The sequence below is a fragment of the Podarcis liolepis genome (assembly GCF_965112155.1).
Source record: "Podarcis liolepis genome assembly, chromosome: Z".
NCBI lineage: Eukaryota > Metazoa > Chordata > Lepidosauria > Squamata > Lacertidae > Podarcis > Podarcis liolepis.
The window spans coordinates 2,167,615-2,182,605 of record NC_139570.1 but is presented as its reverse complement, the minus strand read 5'-3'; the positions used below and the strand labels follow the sequence as shown (position 1 = coordinate 2,182,605).

Genomic DNA, 14,991 nt, shown 5'->3' with positions numbered 1-14,991 from the left:
ATTTTTATTCTTCTAAGTTTTTTTTAGCTGTTAAAAAGTAATAAAAAGGAAAGAGGGATGAATACTCCCATTTTTCTTTAGTCACATTTGCTACATATATATACTGAGTTTTGTATTCCCCATTTTTATCCTTCCAATAACCTTGGGGAGTTAGGTTACGTATGTGACATTCTGACAGTCTTTTATAATTTTGACTGCATGGCTGCTTTTATCCTTTTGTTTGTTTCTATGCTACCAGGAAAGAAAAGTTCCTCCGCCCTGCAAGGTGAACTGGGTGTTCAAATATTTACTTTTTTAAAAAATAAAAAATGAATATTTTATAAATAATTATCTCTCTATCTATCTCCTGTCTTGATCTGGATTTTGCTACTTAACCCATATGTAATTGCACCTATTTTAAAATGCCTATTTTAAAAAGTGAAGAAATGATTTTTTAAAAAATTACCTCATCACCTGTCTCTCTCTACATACGTATAACTTAATGGACTTTGTCAGTCACGGCCATTCATTTAGGTTCGATTCTGATGATAGCAGCAACACTGGGAAGAAGGCAAGCAAGCAAGCAAGAAATCCCCCGGCACCTTCTTTGGGGCGCCCTCACTGACTGCACCTAAGTTAGCCACTTTCATGCCAATGGGTCTCCTCTGAGTAGAGCCAACAACAAGGCTGTGACCCGCCTGGAGAGCGCGCCCTCTGCCCATGCTCAGGGGCCGGAGAGGAGGAGAGAGGCTCGTGGGCCGCCTCTTTCCCCTCAGGCCGGCCTCCTTCCCTCGTCTCCTCCCTCCGCCAGGCGGGGCCAAGGCCGCGAGAAGGAGGAGGAGGAGGCGGCGCCCCGGCCGGCACTCTTCCCGGCAGCGCCCGCCCCGCCGCCACTCGAGCCTCGGGGATGTGAGGGAGCCGCTGCTCGCCGAGATGGCCGCGCTGCTGCTGCTGCTGCTGCTGCTGGCCGGGGCCGTGGGCGGAGGTGAGGCGGCGGGGAAGGGGCCGGGGGAGCGGGCCGGGGGGCCTCCGGGGGGGCCGGTCCCCCGGGGCGCCCCCTCCCCCTGCTCGGACGAGGGCCCCTGGAGGGCAGAGTGGCGGGGGGTCGATCCCTTAAGGTCGGAGGGAGAGAAACTCCTTCCTAGAAGTCAGCGGAGGAGGAGGAGCAAAGGGAGCTCTGTTTCCTCAAAGTATTAGCTCCTCACAAGTAATCCCGCTCCAAGTTGGAGAAGGAAGTGGCCTCTCGTTAAAATTCGGCACCCCAAATTGGTGCGCGGGTTTGTTTGGGTCGGAATTTATCTTATGGTGATTAGATACGAATATGGTGTTGATAAGCGCCTGCTTCCTCGGAAGGAGACAAGAGTTGAATTTCCTCAGAAGCTGACGATGCTTGGCATCATGCCTTCCGACCCAGGTCCCTCTTGCTCCTTGCTGATCACCTTCCTAATACCTAGTTCGGCACACGGAAGCCCGTTGTGCTGAAGAAAATCCCAGTTCCCTTTCCCCCATCCTTCCGTTTATTTACTTTGTATTTATAAAAGTATTGATGTGCTCCCACGTCGTAAAATATAGGGGGGGGGATTGCACGTGTGTACAACATTCAAATATGAAACACCATTGAAAACAATACAGACAATCATTCAAGTGACTGGCTAATTTAAAAAAGAAAAAGTTACAAAGGCATGTTAACATACAAAGGTCTTCAAGTCAACAGCAAGGCTGTTTGATCTGCGGCCAGGTTGCTGTCCAAATTGCAGCTCGCTGATCACTACTACATTTGGGGTGATCCCAATTTACTGTCATTTTCATAATTTCTTTTAGGTGCTTGGGAACAAAACTTGGCAAAGTTGCGTAACTTGACCTTAAACCAAATAAGGAACATTTTAGAAATGTTTAGGGAGGCTTAAGTAGACTTGGGTCCAGAAGGAGTAGCTGGATGACTTCTTAACTTCCTGCTCTATTAGTGTCCTCTATAAGAGGACAGTGGGTTTGATTTGTTTTTCTCCACCTTCCTAATTAAGTCGGTTTTCTGCTGTTGTTCTGTTAGCACTGGAACAGTTTAAACAGTCTCTAGCCAGACCTCTTCCATTGCATGCAGGCTGGCTGGTTTCCTTGACTCCTCCGTGCCCAGCCCAATATGAGCATAACTCAGTCTGTGTGCTGCTGAAGCTTTGTGCCTCTTCTCCTAATAATGGTAATCTAGCATTCTGAACAGGCTCACTTCACCTCAGCAGCAGCTGCCCACCTACTTTGCCCATCAGAGCCATCTTGTCTGTCTGCCTGCCTGGCGGCATGATGGAGGAGCTGCCAATCTTACTGATCAACCCTAGTGTCCCTTGCCTACATGCCTATGTGTGAGTGAAAAAGGATTGTCCTTTGCCATTTGTGAGGTGGCCTCTTTTCTATGTTTCCTGAGTATGTTACATGTTGAGTATGTTACATGTGTGCCCGTATATTTTCTATTTGTTAAAAGGCAGGGGCAGAAAGGAGTTGGCTGGCAATCTGTTGCCCAGGGAAACTCAGGGTTGGCTTCGGTTGTTGACCTACAGATACAATCCCTCCTGATGTACTTTCAGCAGACAAAATATATACTAGTGCAGCAAGCTAACAAAAATACTATTGTGGGCTGCAACAAGAGGAAATCTAGTAATTATATGTATAGTGAGATGCTTGTGACACCATGTACTTCATATTTGCAAGACAACAAGCTATTTGGAGGGCTACATTTGGTCACTGTGACTAGCCAACTGGAAGCCCTTGTAGGATGACCTTAGGTAAGACTACCAAAGGACCTGTTGATGCAGAACCCTTGCTTTCCATGGAATGCCTGCAATGTTCTGAGGCAGCAGGATGAGAGAATTTTCTTTTACGTTAAGGGGACCCTTGGAATACCTTGCCCAAGAGATCTCCCCTATCCTGGAGCTGCTAGTTTAGGGTTGTTGTAGAAGAAACTTTTCTTCAGGCACATGCAATCAAAAAATAATAAAAGAGAGACTGAGGAAGGGAAGTTTAAATGATTGGCATAGCTATACCACCAATTTAAATGCAATCTACAAAGAAAGAAGGAAAATATACATATGCGTAAAGAAAACAAAAACCAAATAATTTATTTAGATAGCTCAGTTGCCGTAAATATGAACCCTTCCTGCATTATTAGCTAACAAATACAAAACTAACATTCTCTAAAAATTAACTTTCAGATACCCGGTATGAGATATTTCCATGTCAGTATGCAATAGGCTGAAGCCAGCTTAGCTACCTAAGAGAGCTAGTCTGAGATTTTGAGCAACACAGCATAAGTTGTGTTACACTGCATTTCCACATAGTTTGCTATTTGGTGAAGAAATAAGAATCTTGGACACTCTCAGTTTTTCCCTTGAGGCTGAGGGGGAAAGCTTAAAAGTGTGTGGGTAGCACCTAGTGAATCACTAAAAGCTTGCTACAGGAACTAGAGAAGTGGAAGCATAATTTCCAAACAAGACTTTTTTGATGGCATACAAAGGCAGCAAAAATTTATATGGGCATAATCCAGCTGGAAGCATCAATGGGTTGAATCTTCTATTAATTAAAGATTAATTAATCTTCTATTAATTAAAGATTAAAATTCAACCCATTAAAGATGGGTTGAATCTTCTATTAATTAAAGATTAAAATCTTCTATTAATTAAAGATTAAAAGATTAAAGTTTTAAAAATACTGTAGGTGCTTTGTCAAATGCCAGGGTGGTCAGTACCATTGATCTTGAATTGTGCATTTAAGGTTATTTTTCTAAACTAGTTGGCTAGTTGCATACATCTGGAAGGAGAAGCTGATATTGCTTTGTGATGCGTTCAAAGAGCTTGGTGCAACTTAGGACATTGGTGGAGGAGCTTGGCAGCATTCATTGATTCCAGGAATCTGGTACAGGGGCAGGTATATTATCACTACTTAGTCATCCTGTTCTATCTTGTTCTTAACTTTTGTGATATAACACACCAGCTCTCAGTCTTTTGACCCACTTTTCTCCATGCCTGAGACTCCCCTATCAGATGCGTCCTTGCTGTACTGACAAGTTTCTGGCTGTTGTTTTCCTTTTTCAGACTATAGCTATAGGGCATTGGCAGAGCACATGCTTTGCATATAGAGGACCCAAGGTCCAGTAGTAGTAGTAGTAGTAGTAGTAGTAGTAGTAGTAGTAGTAATTAATTTATACCCCGCCCATCTGGGCAGCTCTCAACAGAATTAAAAGCACAATAAAACATCAGACATTAAAAACCTCCCTAAACAGTTCCCAGCATCTACAGGTAGGGCTGGGAGAGAGTCCTATCTAAAGCCTGGGGGAGCTGTTGGCAGTTACAGGGTGTGCAGTATTGAGCTGTGGGGATAATGATGCCTCTCAGATAATGCCCTATGTGCATGACATACATGCACAATAAGCTGAGCACAGTGCATGGGATAGAATTCCAAGGGATGGCAAGCCTTTGACAACTGCCTATATTGTGGTGCTCCTTAAACTGTCACCCAAAGGCATTCCTTAGACCTCAAGGGCTGAAACTCTGTGGCAGTGGGTGTGCACCTGGCTGCATTTCCAGTTGCTGCTTGGATTCGTCCTGAAAGTCAACACTTAAAAGAATAGAAAGTGATGGTTCCCCCATTTCCCTTCCTTTTTTTCATAGGAGTCGTGTTGGATCTGCCTCGCCCAACTAACATCACATATACTATCAATGAAAATAACTGCCAGCTGAATGTGACATGGGCTCCTGTAAAAATAGAAGATGACTGCAATCTACGGTATGTAACTGCTATAACCACCAGTGGAGAATGGGGCCAAAAGGTAAGCTTTCAGGGTCTTCTGATTCCAAGTCAGAAATTGTCCTGCTGAATTATTACACATACAAGAATTGTGATGAAAAGTAGGGCTTTGGGAATTGAGAAGCAAATCAGTGATTTCAGACAAGACTTGTGGAATCTAGAAATCTGATCTGTTTGAATTGATGGTGGCGTGACACTAAAGCTCTGCCAAGGGGTGGTATATAAGGAGAAGAGGGTCAATCGGCCTCTTATGCTGCATTAAATATAGTCTTTATAGGTTAGCATGGGTGGCGTTTCCTCTTGTAACCATGGAAAGTTAAACTGGCATGATGTCCTGAGTGGTGTTCTCACATGCATTTGTGTGTGTGTGTGTGTGTGTGTGTGTGCGAACACACACACACACGCTCACACACATACACAAATATGCATAAACACACAAGTGGCATGATCTTTTTCAACACTTGGCAATCTTGAAGCAGGGAAAACACCAATACGAGCAGGGGGTAACACAGGAGAGTCTTAAAGGGACACAAAAATAAAGATTTAACGGTCCAACACATTTTAAATATATTATTTCCCCAGGGCACCTAGATGCATCACACTGAGTCCTATACCATTCTCATTTACCAAATACTACACAGTACTGTGCCTCTGAGAAGGGATATCTTAGAAAGCAATGGGCCACCAACAACACATTCTTATACATGTCTACTCAGAAGTAAGACCTACTGAGTGGAATTTATTTCCAGGTGTTAGATTGCTGCTGAATATTTTTGCACCTTTTGATACTCCAGCTCTCCTTTCTTTCTCCCTCTCTCACCAAACTTGGCAACTAGCAGTTGAGTGTGTCAGCTAGGGGTGGGGAAGGTTTTTTTTGGCCTGCTGAGCAAGATCTTTATCCCTCCTACCCCCATGGGTGGGTGGTTGCCACCTGTGAAAGTTGGCCTTTGAGAGGAGATAATTCAAAGGGCTGGCTCAGTCCATGTGCAGCTCTTCTCAAACACCTGACAATCATCTGGCTGTTGGACATTAGAGAAGAGGTGTTCTAATAGGGTTGTCCTACATCTGGGAAATCTGGACATGCCCTCTTTTGAGGGACCAACATGCCCATCCGAGCGGAGCTTTACATTTTAAAGGAAATGTCTGGGGTTTTTGGCTCAGGCTCCTCGGGCTTTTTTTTTATAAGATATTTATTAAGATTTTTTAAAGTATAACAACAACAACATATAAACAAAAAAAATAACAAAAATACAAAATAAAAATGGTTAAAAAACACACAGATTTTCCATTACTTATTTTCCTTTAGCTTGTTTCCTGGACCTCCTCATACCTCCCTTTTTTGTATTTCACTTCCATCTGTTGAATCAGCAAATCCTTACCCTCTTTAATTATCCTAATCTTGATCTTAAAAATAATAGCATTAAATTTTTACCTATTTATAACCCTTTTTTCATATTCCCTTAAAGCATTACAGCTGGAAACCACATAATTTCTATCCAACATCATTCTAACATTCATTAATTTTACAATATTTCTGTAAGTAATCTTTAAATTTCTTCCAATCTTCTTCCACCGACACTTCTCTCTGGTCTCGGATTCTGCCAGTCATTTCTGCTAGTTCCATATAGTCCATCAGCTTCATCTGCCCTTCTTCCAAAGTGGGTAAATCTTGTGTCTTCCAATACTTTGCAATGAGTATTCTTGCTGCTGTTGTAGCATACATAAAAAAAGTTCTGTCCTTCTTTGGCACCAATTGGCCGACAATGCCCAGAAGAAAGGCCTCTGGTTTCTTCAAGAAGGTATATTTAAATACCTTTTTCAGTTCATGATATATCATTTCCCAGAAAGCCTTAATCCTTGGGCACGTCCACCAAAGGTGAAAGAATGTACCTTCAGTTTCTTTACATTTCCAACATTTGTTATCGGGCAAATGATAGATTTTTGCAAGCTTGACTGGGGTCATGTACCACCTGTATATCATTTTCATAATATTCTCTCTTAGGGCATTGCATGCCATAAACTTCATACCTGTGGTCCATAACTGTTCCCAGTCAGCAAATATAATATTATGTCCAACATCTTGTGCCCATTTGATCATAGCAGATTTCACCGTTTCATCCTGAGTATTCCATTTCAACAGCAAGTTATACATTCTTAACAAATTCTTAGTTTGGGGTTCTAACAGTTCTGTCTCTAGTTGTGATTTTTCCACCTGGAAGCCAGTTTTCTTGTCCAAATTGTATGCCTCCATTATCTGATAATAATGAAGCCAATCTCTCACTTTATTTTTTAATTTCTTAAAACTCTGCAATTTCAATTTGTCTCCTTCTTGTTCCAAAATCTCCCAATATTTCGGCCACTTGGCCTCCATATTGAGCTTTTTCTGTGCTTTTGCTTCCATCGGTGACAACCACCTTGGGGTTTTATTTTCCAATAAATCCTTGTATCTTATCCAAACATTAAACAATGCTTTCCTGACATTCTTGAATGCTTTATGTGCTTTAACCTTATCATACCACAGATATGCATGCCATCCAAATACATTATTAAAACCTTCTAAGTCCAAAATGTCTGTGTTTTCAAGAAGTAGCCATTCTTTCAACCAGCAAAAAGTTGCTGATTCATAATAAAGTTTAAAGTCTGGCAGGGCAAATCCACCCCTTTCCTTTGCGTCAGTTAATATCTTAAATTTTATTCTGGGCTTCTTGCCCTGCCAGACAAATCTAGAGATATCTCTCTGCCACTTCTTGAAACAGTCCATTTTGTCCACAATTTGCAATGTTTGAAACAAAAACAGCATTCTAGGCAATACATTCATTTTTATCACAGCAATACGACCCAACAGTGAAAGCTTCAAATTTGACCAAATTTCTAAATCTTTTTTCACATCCGTCCAACATTTTTCATAATTATCTTTAAATAAGTTTCCATTTTTAGCTGTCATATTAATCCCCAGGTATTTCACTTTCTTAACCACAGTCAAACCTGTCTCATTCTGAAACCTCTCTCTTTTAATCGGTGTTAAGTTTTTCTCTAAAACCTTAGTTTTTAGCTTATTCAGTTTAAATCCTGCCACTTGACCAAATTCCTGAATTAGTTCTAAAACCCTTTTAGTACTAGATTCTGGCTCCTGTAACGTCAATACTAAGTCATCTGCAAATGCTCTCAATTTGTACTGTTTAGCTCCGACCTGTATACCTTTAACCAACCGGTCCCTTCTAATCATATTCAGCAAAACCTCCAGGACCAATATGAAAAGCAATGGAGAAATTGGGCACCCCTGTCGTGTCCCTTTTTCTATCTTAAATTCTTCTGTCACCACATTATTTACAATTAATTTAGCCTTTTGCTCAGAGTATATTGCACCTATACCATTTTCAAAACCTTGGCCTACCCCCATCCCCTGTAGGTTCTTCTTCATAAAGCTCCAATAGATGTTGTCAAAAGCTTTCTCCCGTCCACAAATATCAGAACTGCTTTAGTGTTTATATTCACTCCTAGTTTTTCCAAAATATCAATTATATTCCTCAAATTATCTGACAAGTGTCTTCCCGGGAGAAAGCCTGCTTGGTCTTTTTGAATCTCTTCCATCAATACTTTTTTCAATCTCTTGGCCAAAATGTCTGCAAAAATTTTATAATCCACATTAAGTAACGATATAGGGCGGTAGTTCTTAAGCTGAGTCTTTTCAGTCTCTGTTTTCGGTATAAGTGTAATGTACGCCTCTTTCCACAATTCTGGTGCCCTTTTCACTTCCAATATTTCATTGCAGACTTCCTTCAAAGGTTGTAATAACCACTCTTTCAAAGATCTATAATATCTAGAAGTCAGCCCATCCGGTCCTGGAGATTTGCCCAGTTGCATGTTTTGAATGGCACCTTCTACTTCTTGTTCAGATATTTTATAGTTCAACATTGATTTGCTTTCTTGGGAGATTTTTTGTAATCCAATTGTCTTCAAAAATCGGTCTATATCCATTTCTTTCTGTGGCCCTTGTGTATATAATTGTTTAAAATACCTCAGGAAACAGTTTCTAATCTCAATTGGGTTATGTATATTCTTTCCTTCCACTTCTAAATTTGTAATAGTATTAAATTTTTGTCTTTTTTCATTTGCCAGGCCAGCAATTTCCCACATTTATTAGCTGATTCAAATGTTTTTTGTCTCATTTGTTTAATTTTCCATTCTATTTCCTGATTCATCATTTCCATATATTGTACTTGATATAATTTTATTTCTCTCAGAATCTCCTGTGACTTTGGTTTTGCTCTCAATTTCTTCTCACTTTCTTTTATTTTCTCCAAAATCTTATCTTTCTTCTCATTTTGACTTCTCTTCTTTATTGCATTCTGTTGTATCAGAAAACCTCTCATAACAGCTTTGCTTGCGTCCCAGATTACTCTTTTTTCTACATTGGTGTTCATATTTATTTCAAAATAGTCTCTCAGAGTTTTTTGGGCCTTTTTATACACTTCTTCATCTCTAAATAAGGTGTCATTCATCCTCCATCTGAAGGAGCCAGTTGATATTTGTTTCATCTCCATCCTTACAGCGTTATGGTCGGAGCAAGTTTTTGGGCAGATTTCCACTTTCTTTATCTTTGGTGCCATTCCTCTAGTTACCCATATTTGGTCAATTCTAGTCCATGTCATCTTGGCTTCAGAAAAGAAGGTTCCATCTCTTCCCAGGGGGTTCTTTATTCTCCAAATGTCCACTAAGTCCATATTGTCTGTCATCTCAAAAAATGTTTTCGGTAGTCTACCATCCTTTGTAACTACCTGTCTTTGTGCCTTGTCCATATTTGAAGATACTACTCCATTCATGTCCCCCATCAAAATCAGATTGTAATCCAAATAGTCCAATAATGTCTCGTGCAACTTTTTAAAGAATTCAGATTTCCCCTCATTCGGTGCATAAATTCCTACAATCAAAAATTTCTCTCCTTGCACTTGAATTTCAATTGCCAAAAATCTTCCTTGTTCATCTTTAAAAATTAATTTCGGTGCTAATCTCTCCTTTGCATATATCACTACTCCTCTTTTTTTAACTTTATCAGGCTCCTCGGGCTTCTTGGCCTCAGGCTTGCTCAAGCTGCTCTGCACACCATGGCCGCTGCCAGCCCAATCCAGGGAAAGAGGTGCGCAGGCTCTGTGGCCCTCCCACATGCCTCTTTCCCTGGCTTGGGCTGGCACCAGTTCAGGCTGTCCTCTTTTTTGTTCTTCAAGATATGGCAATCCTAGTTCAAAGTGCTTTGCAAGCCCAGTGTTCAGTGCTTCCAGTACACCACAGGGGTTGCAAAACACATAATGATCAGCTGATTCTTGGGCACCTGGGGATCACCACACAAAGGACCTTGAGGAGACTATGTTATCAGTGCCTGCAAAGCCCTTTTCAGCCAAGCCTTAACTGCCACACATCCTGACATCATAGATAGCAGGTGGGTGTGGCTTGCTCAAAATGGCTTTGCAAATCAAATAGGGAAGACTGGTGGGCCAGATTGGCCTACAGGCCAGAGGTTCCCCATATCTGGTGTCACTGACTTCTCTGCAACATGCTATCTTGCAAGTAATGCCAGCGTTCTGCCTGTGGGGTTGGAGAGCTCTGGTGGGTCATTTGCACATGCAAGTCAAGTGTGATCAAGTAGTATGCCCAGCTTTTCCATGGCTTGAACTCAAGATAACTTCCAAAACACGGCCTAAAACAAATGGTAAAATTAGGCAGTCCAATAACAAAGATAGCAAAATCATCTAAATCAGGAGTATCCTGCATGGTGCCCTCCAATTGTTGTGGATTGCAACTGGCATCATTCCTGACCATTGACCATACTGATAGGAGTTGCATTTGTGTGACTCCTGCAGTGTACCATTGCCATCACAGTTATGGAAAGGCTTCTGTATAACTTCACGGACATTTAACTCTTTGGAGCGATTTCTGTGATTGGATTGTGTGCATTTCAAGTAAGAAGTGGAAAACTAAATTAGAAAAGACTAGTGATAGCAGGAAAAGCACACGAGGGGAGTACCACAATTCCTGCTGCTACTTAAACACATTCAGCCTAACGGGTGCTGTACAGAAATTAAAAATTCCAAGGCCTTTCCCACAGGCTCAAAATCTAAGAAGACAGTGAGGGAAAGGGGAATATTGTGTGCTAGAAAGAAGACAGAGTAAAAGAGAATGCAATAATTAGCAAGAGTAGGAAAGTATTATGATGATTTTGAAAAAGAGATCATAAATAGCACAAGGGAGTAAAGGGTTAATAGATGAGTGTTCCACAAATGGACTGTCAGGAGCATAGAGAGAAAGCAATGGAGACAGATAAAAAATACAAATACAAAATAATAAACAGGAGGAAATATAGGAATGTAATTTAATTAAAGTGAACATAAAGAAAAACTAGCAGAATAATTGAGACCAGAAATAGATGTAATCTTGTGTATGCCTCCACAAAAGTAAGCCTCAGTGACTTAAGTTACTTTGCTTTCTCCCAGGCGAGTGTGTTTAGAAATGCAGCCTTTGGCTTCCAAGGAAACTGCTACTGGTACAGTTGTACACATAGAGTGTTTTTCCAGTAGAAGCCTTATGATTTTTATTCTATGGAATCGGGTTTAAAAATTACTTTGTTTGAGATTAGTAGTTTTTAATACATGTATATAATGATTTCCCCTCCTTCCAAACATAGGAATGGAATGTTCAAAATTTCCGGACAGTGTTCATACCTCTGGGTAAAAAAGTCATTTTTGGAGTCGCCACTTCATGTGAAGGACAGGGTGATGGAGATTATGTTAAAATCACTCTTTGTCAAAATGGTAAGTTTTCAGACACTGCATTCTATAGATTAAAAAAATAATTTTTATTAAAGAAGTTCTTGGTTTACAAAAGTACATGCATTGTCTCTTCAGATTTGTATTAGACATTTATTTATCAAAAATTGCACAAATATCTGTATCAACTTAACAAATCCATATTCGTACTCCAAACCAGAAAGCTTCTTGAGATCCCCTGCCCAAGTTGTGCACCTAGTGCTACATTTCCCTAAGTCCAGTCCTCCCCAACCCGGTGGCCTCCAGATGTTTCATTCTACAACTCCCATCAGCTTAAACCACTCAGGCTATTAAACAGACTGTGGGAAATGTAGTCCAATACATCTGGAGGCCATGAAGTTGAGAGACATTGTCTTAGGCCTTTTTATTCTCAGCATGAGTTTGCTCATTCTCGACCAGCCACAGAAGTATCATGTGCATTAGACGTGCAGGGATTGGACACTGTTTGATAGCACTCTTTAAACCCCTCCTGGTTGGCAGTGCTGCAGATAAACTGCAGGTTACATGCATGGTATGGAGAAAATGTAGAATGGGGCGTGTTCCTCCCTTTCTCAAGAGAACAATCTGGGATTATTCAATTAAAATGCATGGTGGGAGATTGGGGACAGGGAAAAGGAAGTACTGTTCACACACAGCACCTAGGTAAACTATGGAACTTGCTACTACTAGATGCAGTTGTAGCCACCAACTTAGATGCCTTTAAAAGGGCTTAGACAAATGAATGGAAAATTAAGGCTCTCAGTAGTTACTTGTCATGATGGCTGTGTATTACGTCACGTAGGAATATCAGTTGCTGGGAAGCATGAGCAGGAAAGTGCTTTGTGCTCAACCCTCATGGGCTTTTTGCAAAGTTCTGCAAACATAGGAGTTTTCCCTGGCATGCTGATGCTTCCCTTTTGTTACTCCGTTGCCCCATTTCGATCTCCATTTCAGTCAGCAGTCATCCTGGGGGCCCGAGGGGTTGGCGTGGGTGTGATGGTTAGGACTAAAACATTCCAACACGTTTTCAGAATTGACAAAATGCTCTGAAATACATCGATGGTATTTGGTGAATTCTCTGCTGCAAGAAAGGGCTGGGGATGGTTGAACCTTCCCATTCTATATATGTGATAATTTCCTGCCCCACCCCTAAATTAAGCCTTCAAGCACCAATCATTACTATAGAATGAAGTACACAAAGTAAATGTTTTCAGGTGGGTTTAATTTGCATGACCTAGCCTAAATTAGGAATTGTGGAATTTTGCTAGTTCAAAGCCTTTGAGTCTTGCTGTGCTTGAAACCCAATTTCTGGGCTCCAGCAGTACTGGTTTGCAGGCATGTTAGGGCCACAGTTTCAGAAACTCACTGAAGAAGGAGGAATGCTTAGTTAAAGTACTTGATGCAACCAATCCTGCTTCTGATGCTTTTGCTTCCTAGGTATTGCAGGTACAGGAGCCACTAAAATCCTATGTATGTGGTACAATATGAAGTACATGATGTGCTCATGGCAGCGTGGAGAGAATGCAAGTCCTAACACAACCTACAAATTGAATTACTGGTTTGTACTTAATTTTTTCTTTTATTTCCATTGTGTAGGGAATTTGGGAACTCGACCCTCTCTCTCTTTCAGCGCAGAGCTGTGAGGGATTTTAATCAAACATTCCTCAGTTTGGAAATCCCTTTGGAAAACATGATGAAAACTGTTTTGAATCATAAAATCATAAAATTGTAGAGTTTGAAGGGACGCCAAGGGTCATCTAACACAACCCCCTACAATGCTGGAATCTCAACAAAAGCATCCATGACAGATGGCTATCCAACCTCTGCTTAAACCTCAAATTAAGGGGTGTCCACCACTTTTCAAGGTAGTCTGTTCCATTGTTGAACAGCTCATACTGTCGGAAAGTTCTTCCTTCTCTTTTGTTGTAACTTGGTTTGAGTCCATTGCTTTAAGTATTATCCTCCAGAGCAGGAGAAAATAAGCTTGCTCCATCTTCCATGTGACAACTCTCAAGATATTTGAAGATGGCTCTCATGTCTCCTCTCAGTTTCCTCTTTTCCAGGCTAAACATATCCAGCTCTCTCAACCGTTCCTCATAAGGGCTTGGTTTCCACACCCGTAATCATCTTGGTTGCCCTCCTCTGCACACACTCCAGTTTGTCAACATCCATCTTAAATTGTGGCACCCAGAATTAGGCACAGTATTCCAACTGTGGTCTGACTAAGGCAGAATAAAGGTAAAGGGACCCCTGACCATTAGGTCCAGTCGTGGCCGACTCTGGGGTTGCAGCGCTCATCTTGCTTTATTGGCCGAAGGAGCCAGCGTACAGCTTCCAGGTCATGTGGCCAGCATGACTAAGCTGCTTTTGGCGAACCAGAGCAGCGCATGGAAATGCCGTTTACCTTCCCGCCGGAGCGGTACCTATTTATCTACTTGCACTTTGATGTGCTTTCCAACTGCTAGGTTGGCAGGAGCAGAGACTGAGCAACAGGAGCTCAGCCTGTTGCGGGGATTCGAACCGTCAACCTTCTGATCAGCAAGTTGGCGCCACCTGCGTCCCAAGGCAGAATAAAGTGGTACTATTACTTCCCTTGACCTGGACACTATATTTCTGTGGATGCAGCCTAGAATGTCATTAGCTTTTTTTGCTGCTGCTGCTGCTAACTGTTGACTCATGTTAAGTTTATGGTCTACCAAGACCCCCTAGATCCTTCTCACATGTACAACTGGCAAGCCAGGGGTCCCCCAACTTATATTTGTGCATTTAGTTCTTCCTGTCTAAGTGCAAAACCTTACATTTGTCCATATTGAAATTCATTTTGTTGGTATGGGCCCAGTTCTTCAATGTGTTAAGGTCATCTTGAATCCTGATTCTGTCTTCTGAGGCATTAGCTACCCCTCCGAGTTTGATGTTGTCTGTAAATTGGATGAGCGTCAACTCCATTCCTTTGCCCAATTCATTTATAAAGGCATTGAATAACAACAGGCCCAGGGCAGAACCCCACTGCACCCCACTTGTCACTTTTTCTAGGATGACACGGAATCATTAATGTGCACTCTATATGTGTGTGTGTGTGTGTGTGTGTGTGTGTTTCCCCTTTTCCATTCACAAGGGTCATTCTAGACACAGCCAAATTTTTACATTAGAACCTTGTCTTTCTAAATAATTATTCAAGCACTTCTGTTCCTTCTTGACTGTATTCATTGGCTTTAGTCTTATTATATCCATCAATTTGGCCAGTTCCAAATATTCACATAATTTATATAACCATTCCTCTTTGGTCGGTACCTGGTTACGCTTTCCAGTACTTAGCCACTAGGATTCTCGCCGCTGATGTCGTGTACAGAAACAATTTAGTATTTTCTCTAGAAATATCACTATTCAATATTCCCAAGAGGTATGTTTCTGGTCTTTTGCT

The 14,991-nt window shown here is 41.4% G+C and overlaps 1 protein-coding gene and 1 long non-coding RNA gene across 2 annotated transcripts in view; one reads left to right on the top strand and one right to left on the bottom strand.

The window, feature by feature from the left end:
* LOC310698904 overlaps nt 1-14,991 on the bottom strand; it is a 400,562-nt gene that overhangs the window by 361,555 nt on the left and 24,016 nt on the right. The window lies entirely within an intron of this gene.
* Nucleotides 586-14,991, top strand: part of IL13RA1 (interleukin 13 receptor subunit alpha 1) — a 37,569-nt gene continuing 23,163 nt past the window's right edge. The window contains exons 1-4 of the mRNA XM_083486491.1: nt 586-964; nt 4,635-4,792; nt 11,450-11,576; nt 13,008-13,128. Coding sequence (XP_083342617.1) covers nt 700-964; nt 4,635-4,792; nt 11,450-11,576; nt 13,008-13,128 — 671 coding nt within the window. The 5' untranslated portion in view covers nt 586-699. The remainder of the gene's footprint in view (nt 965-4,634; nt 4,793-11,449; nt 11,577-13,007; nt 13,129-14,991) is intronic.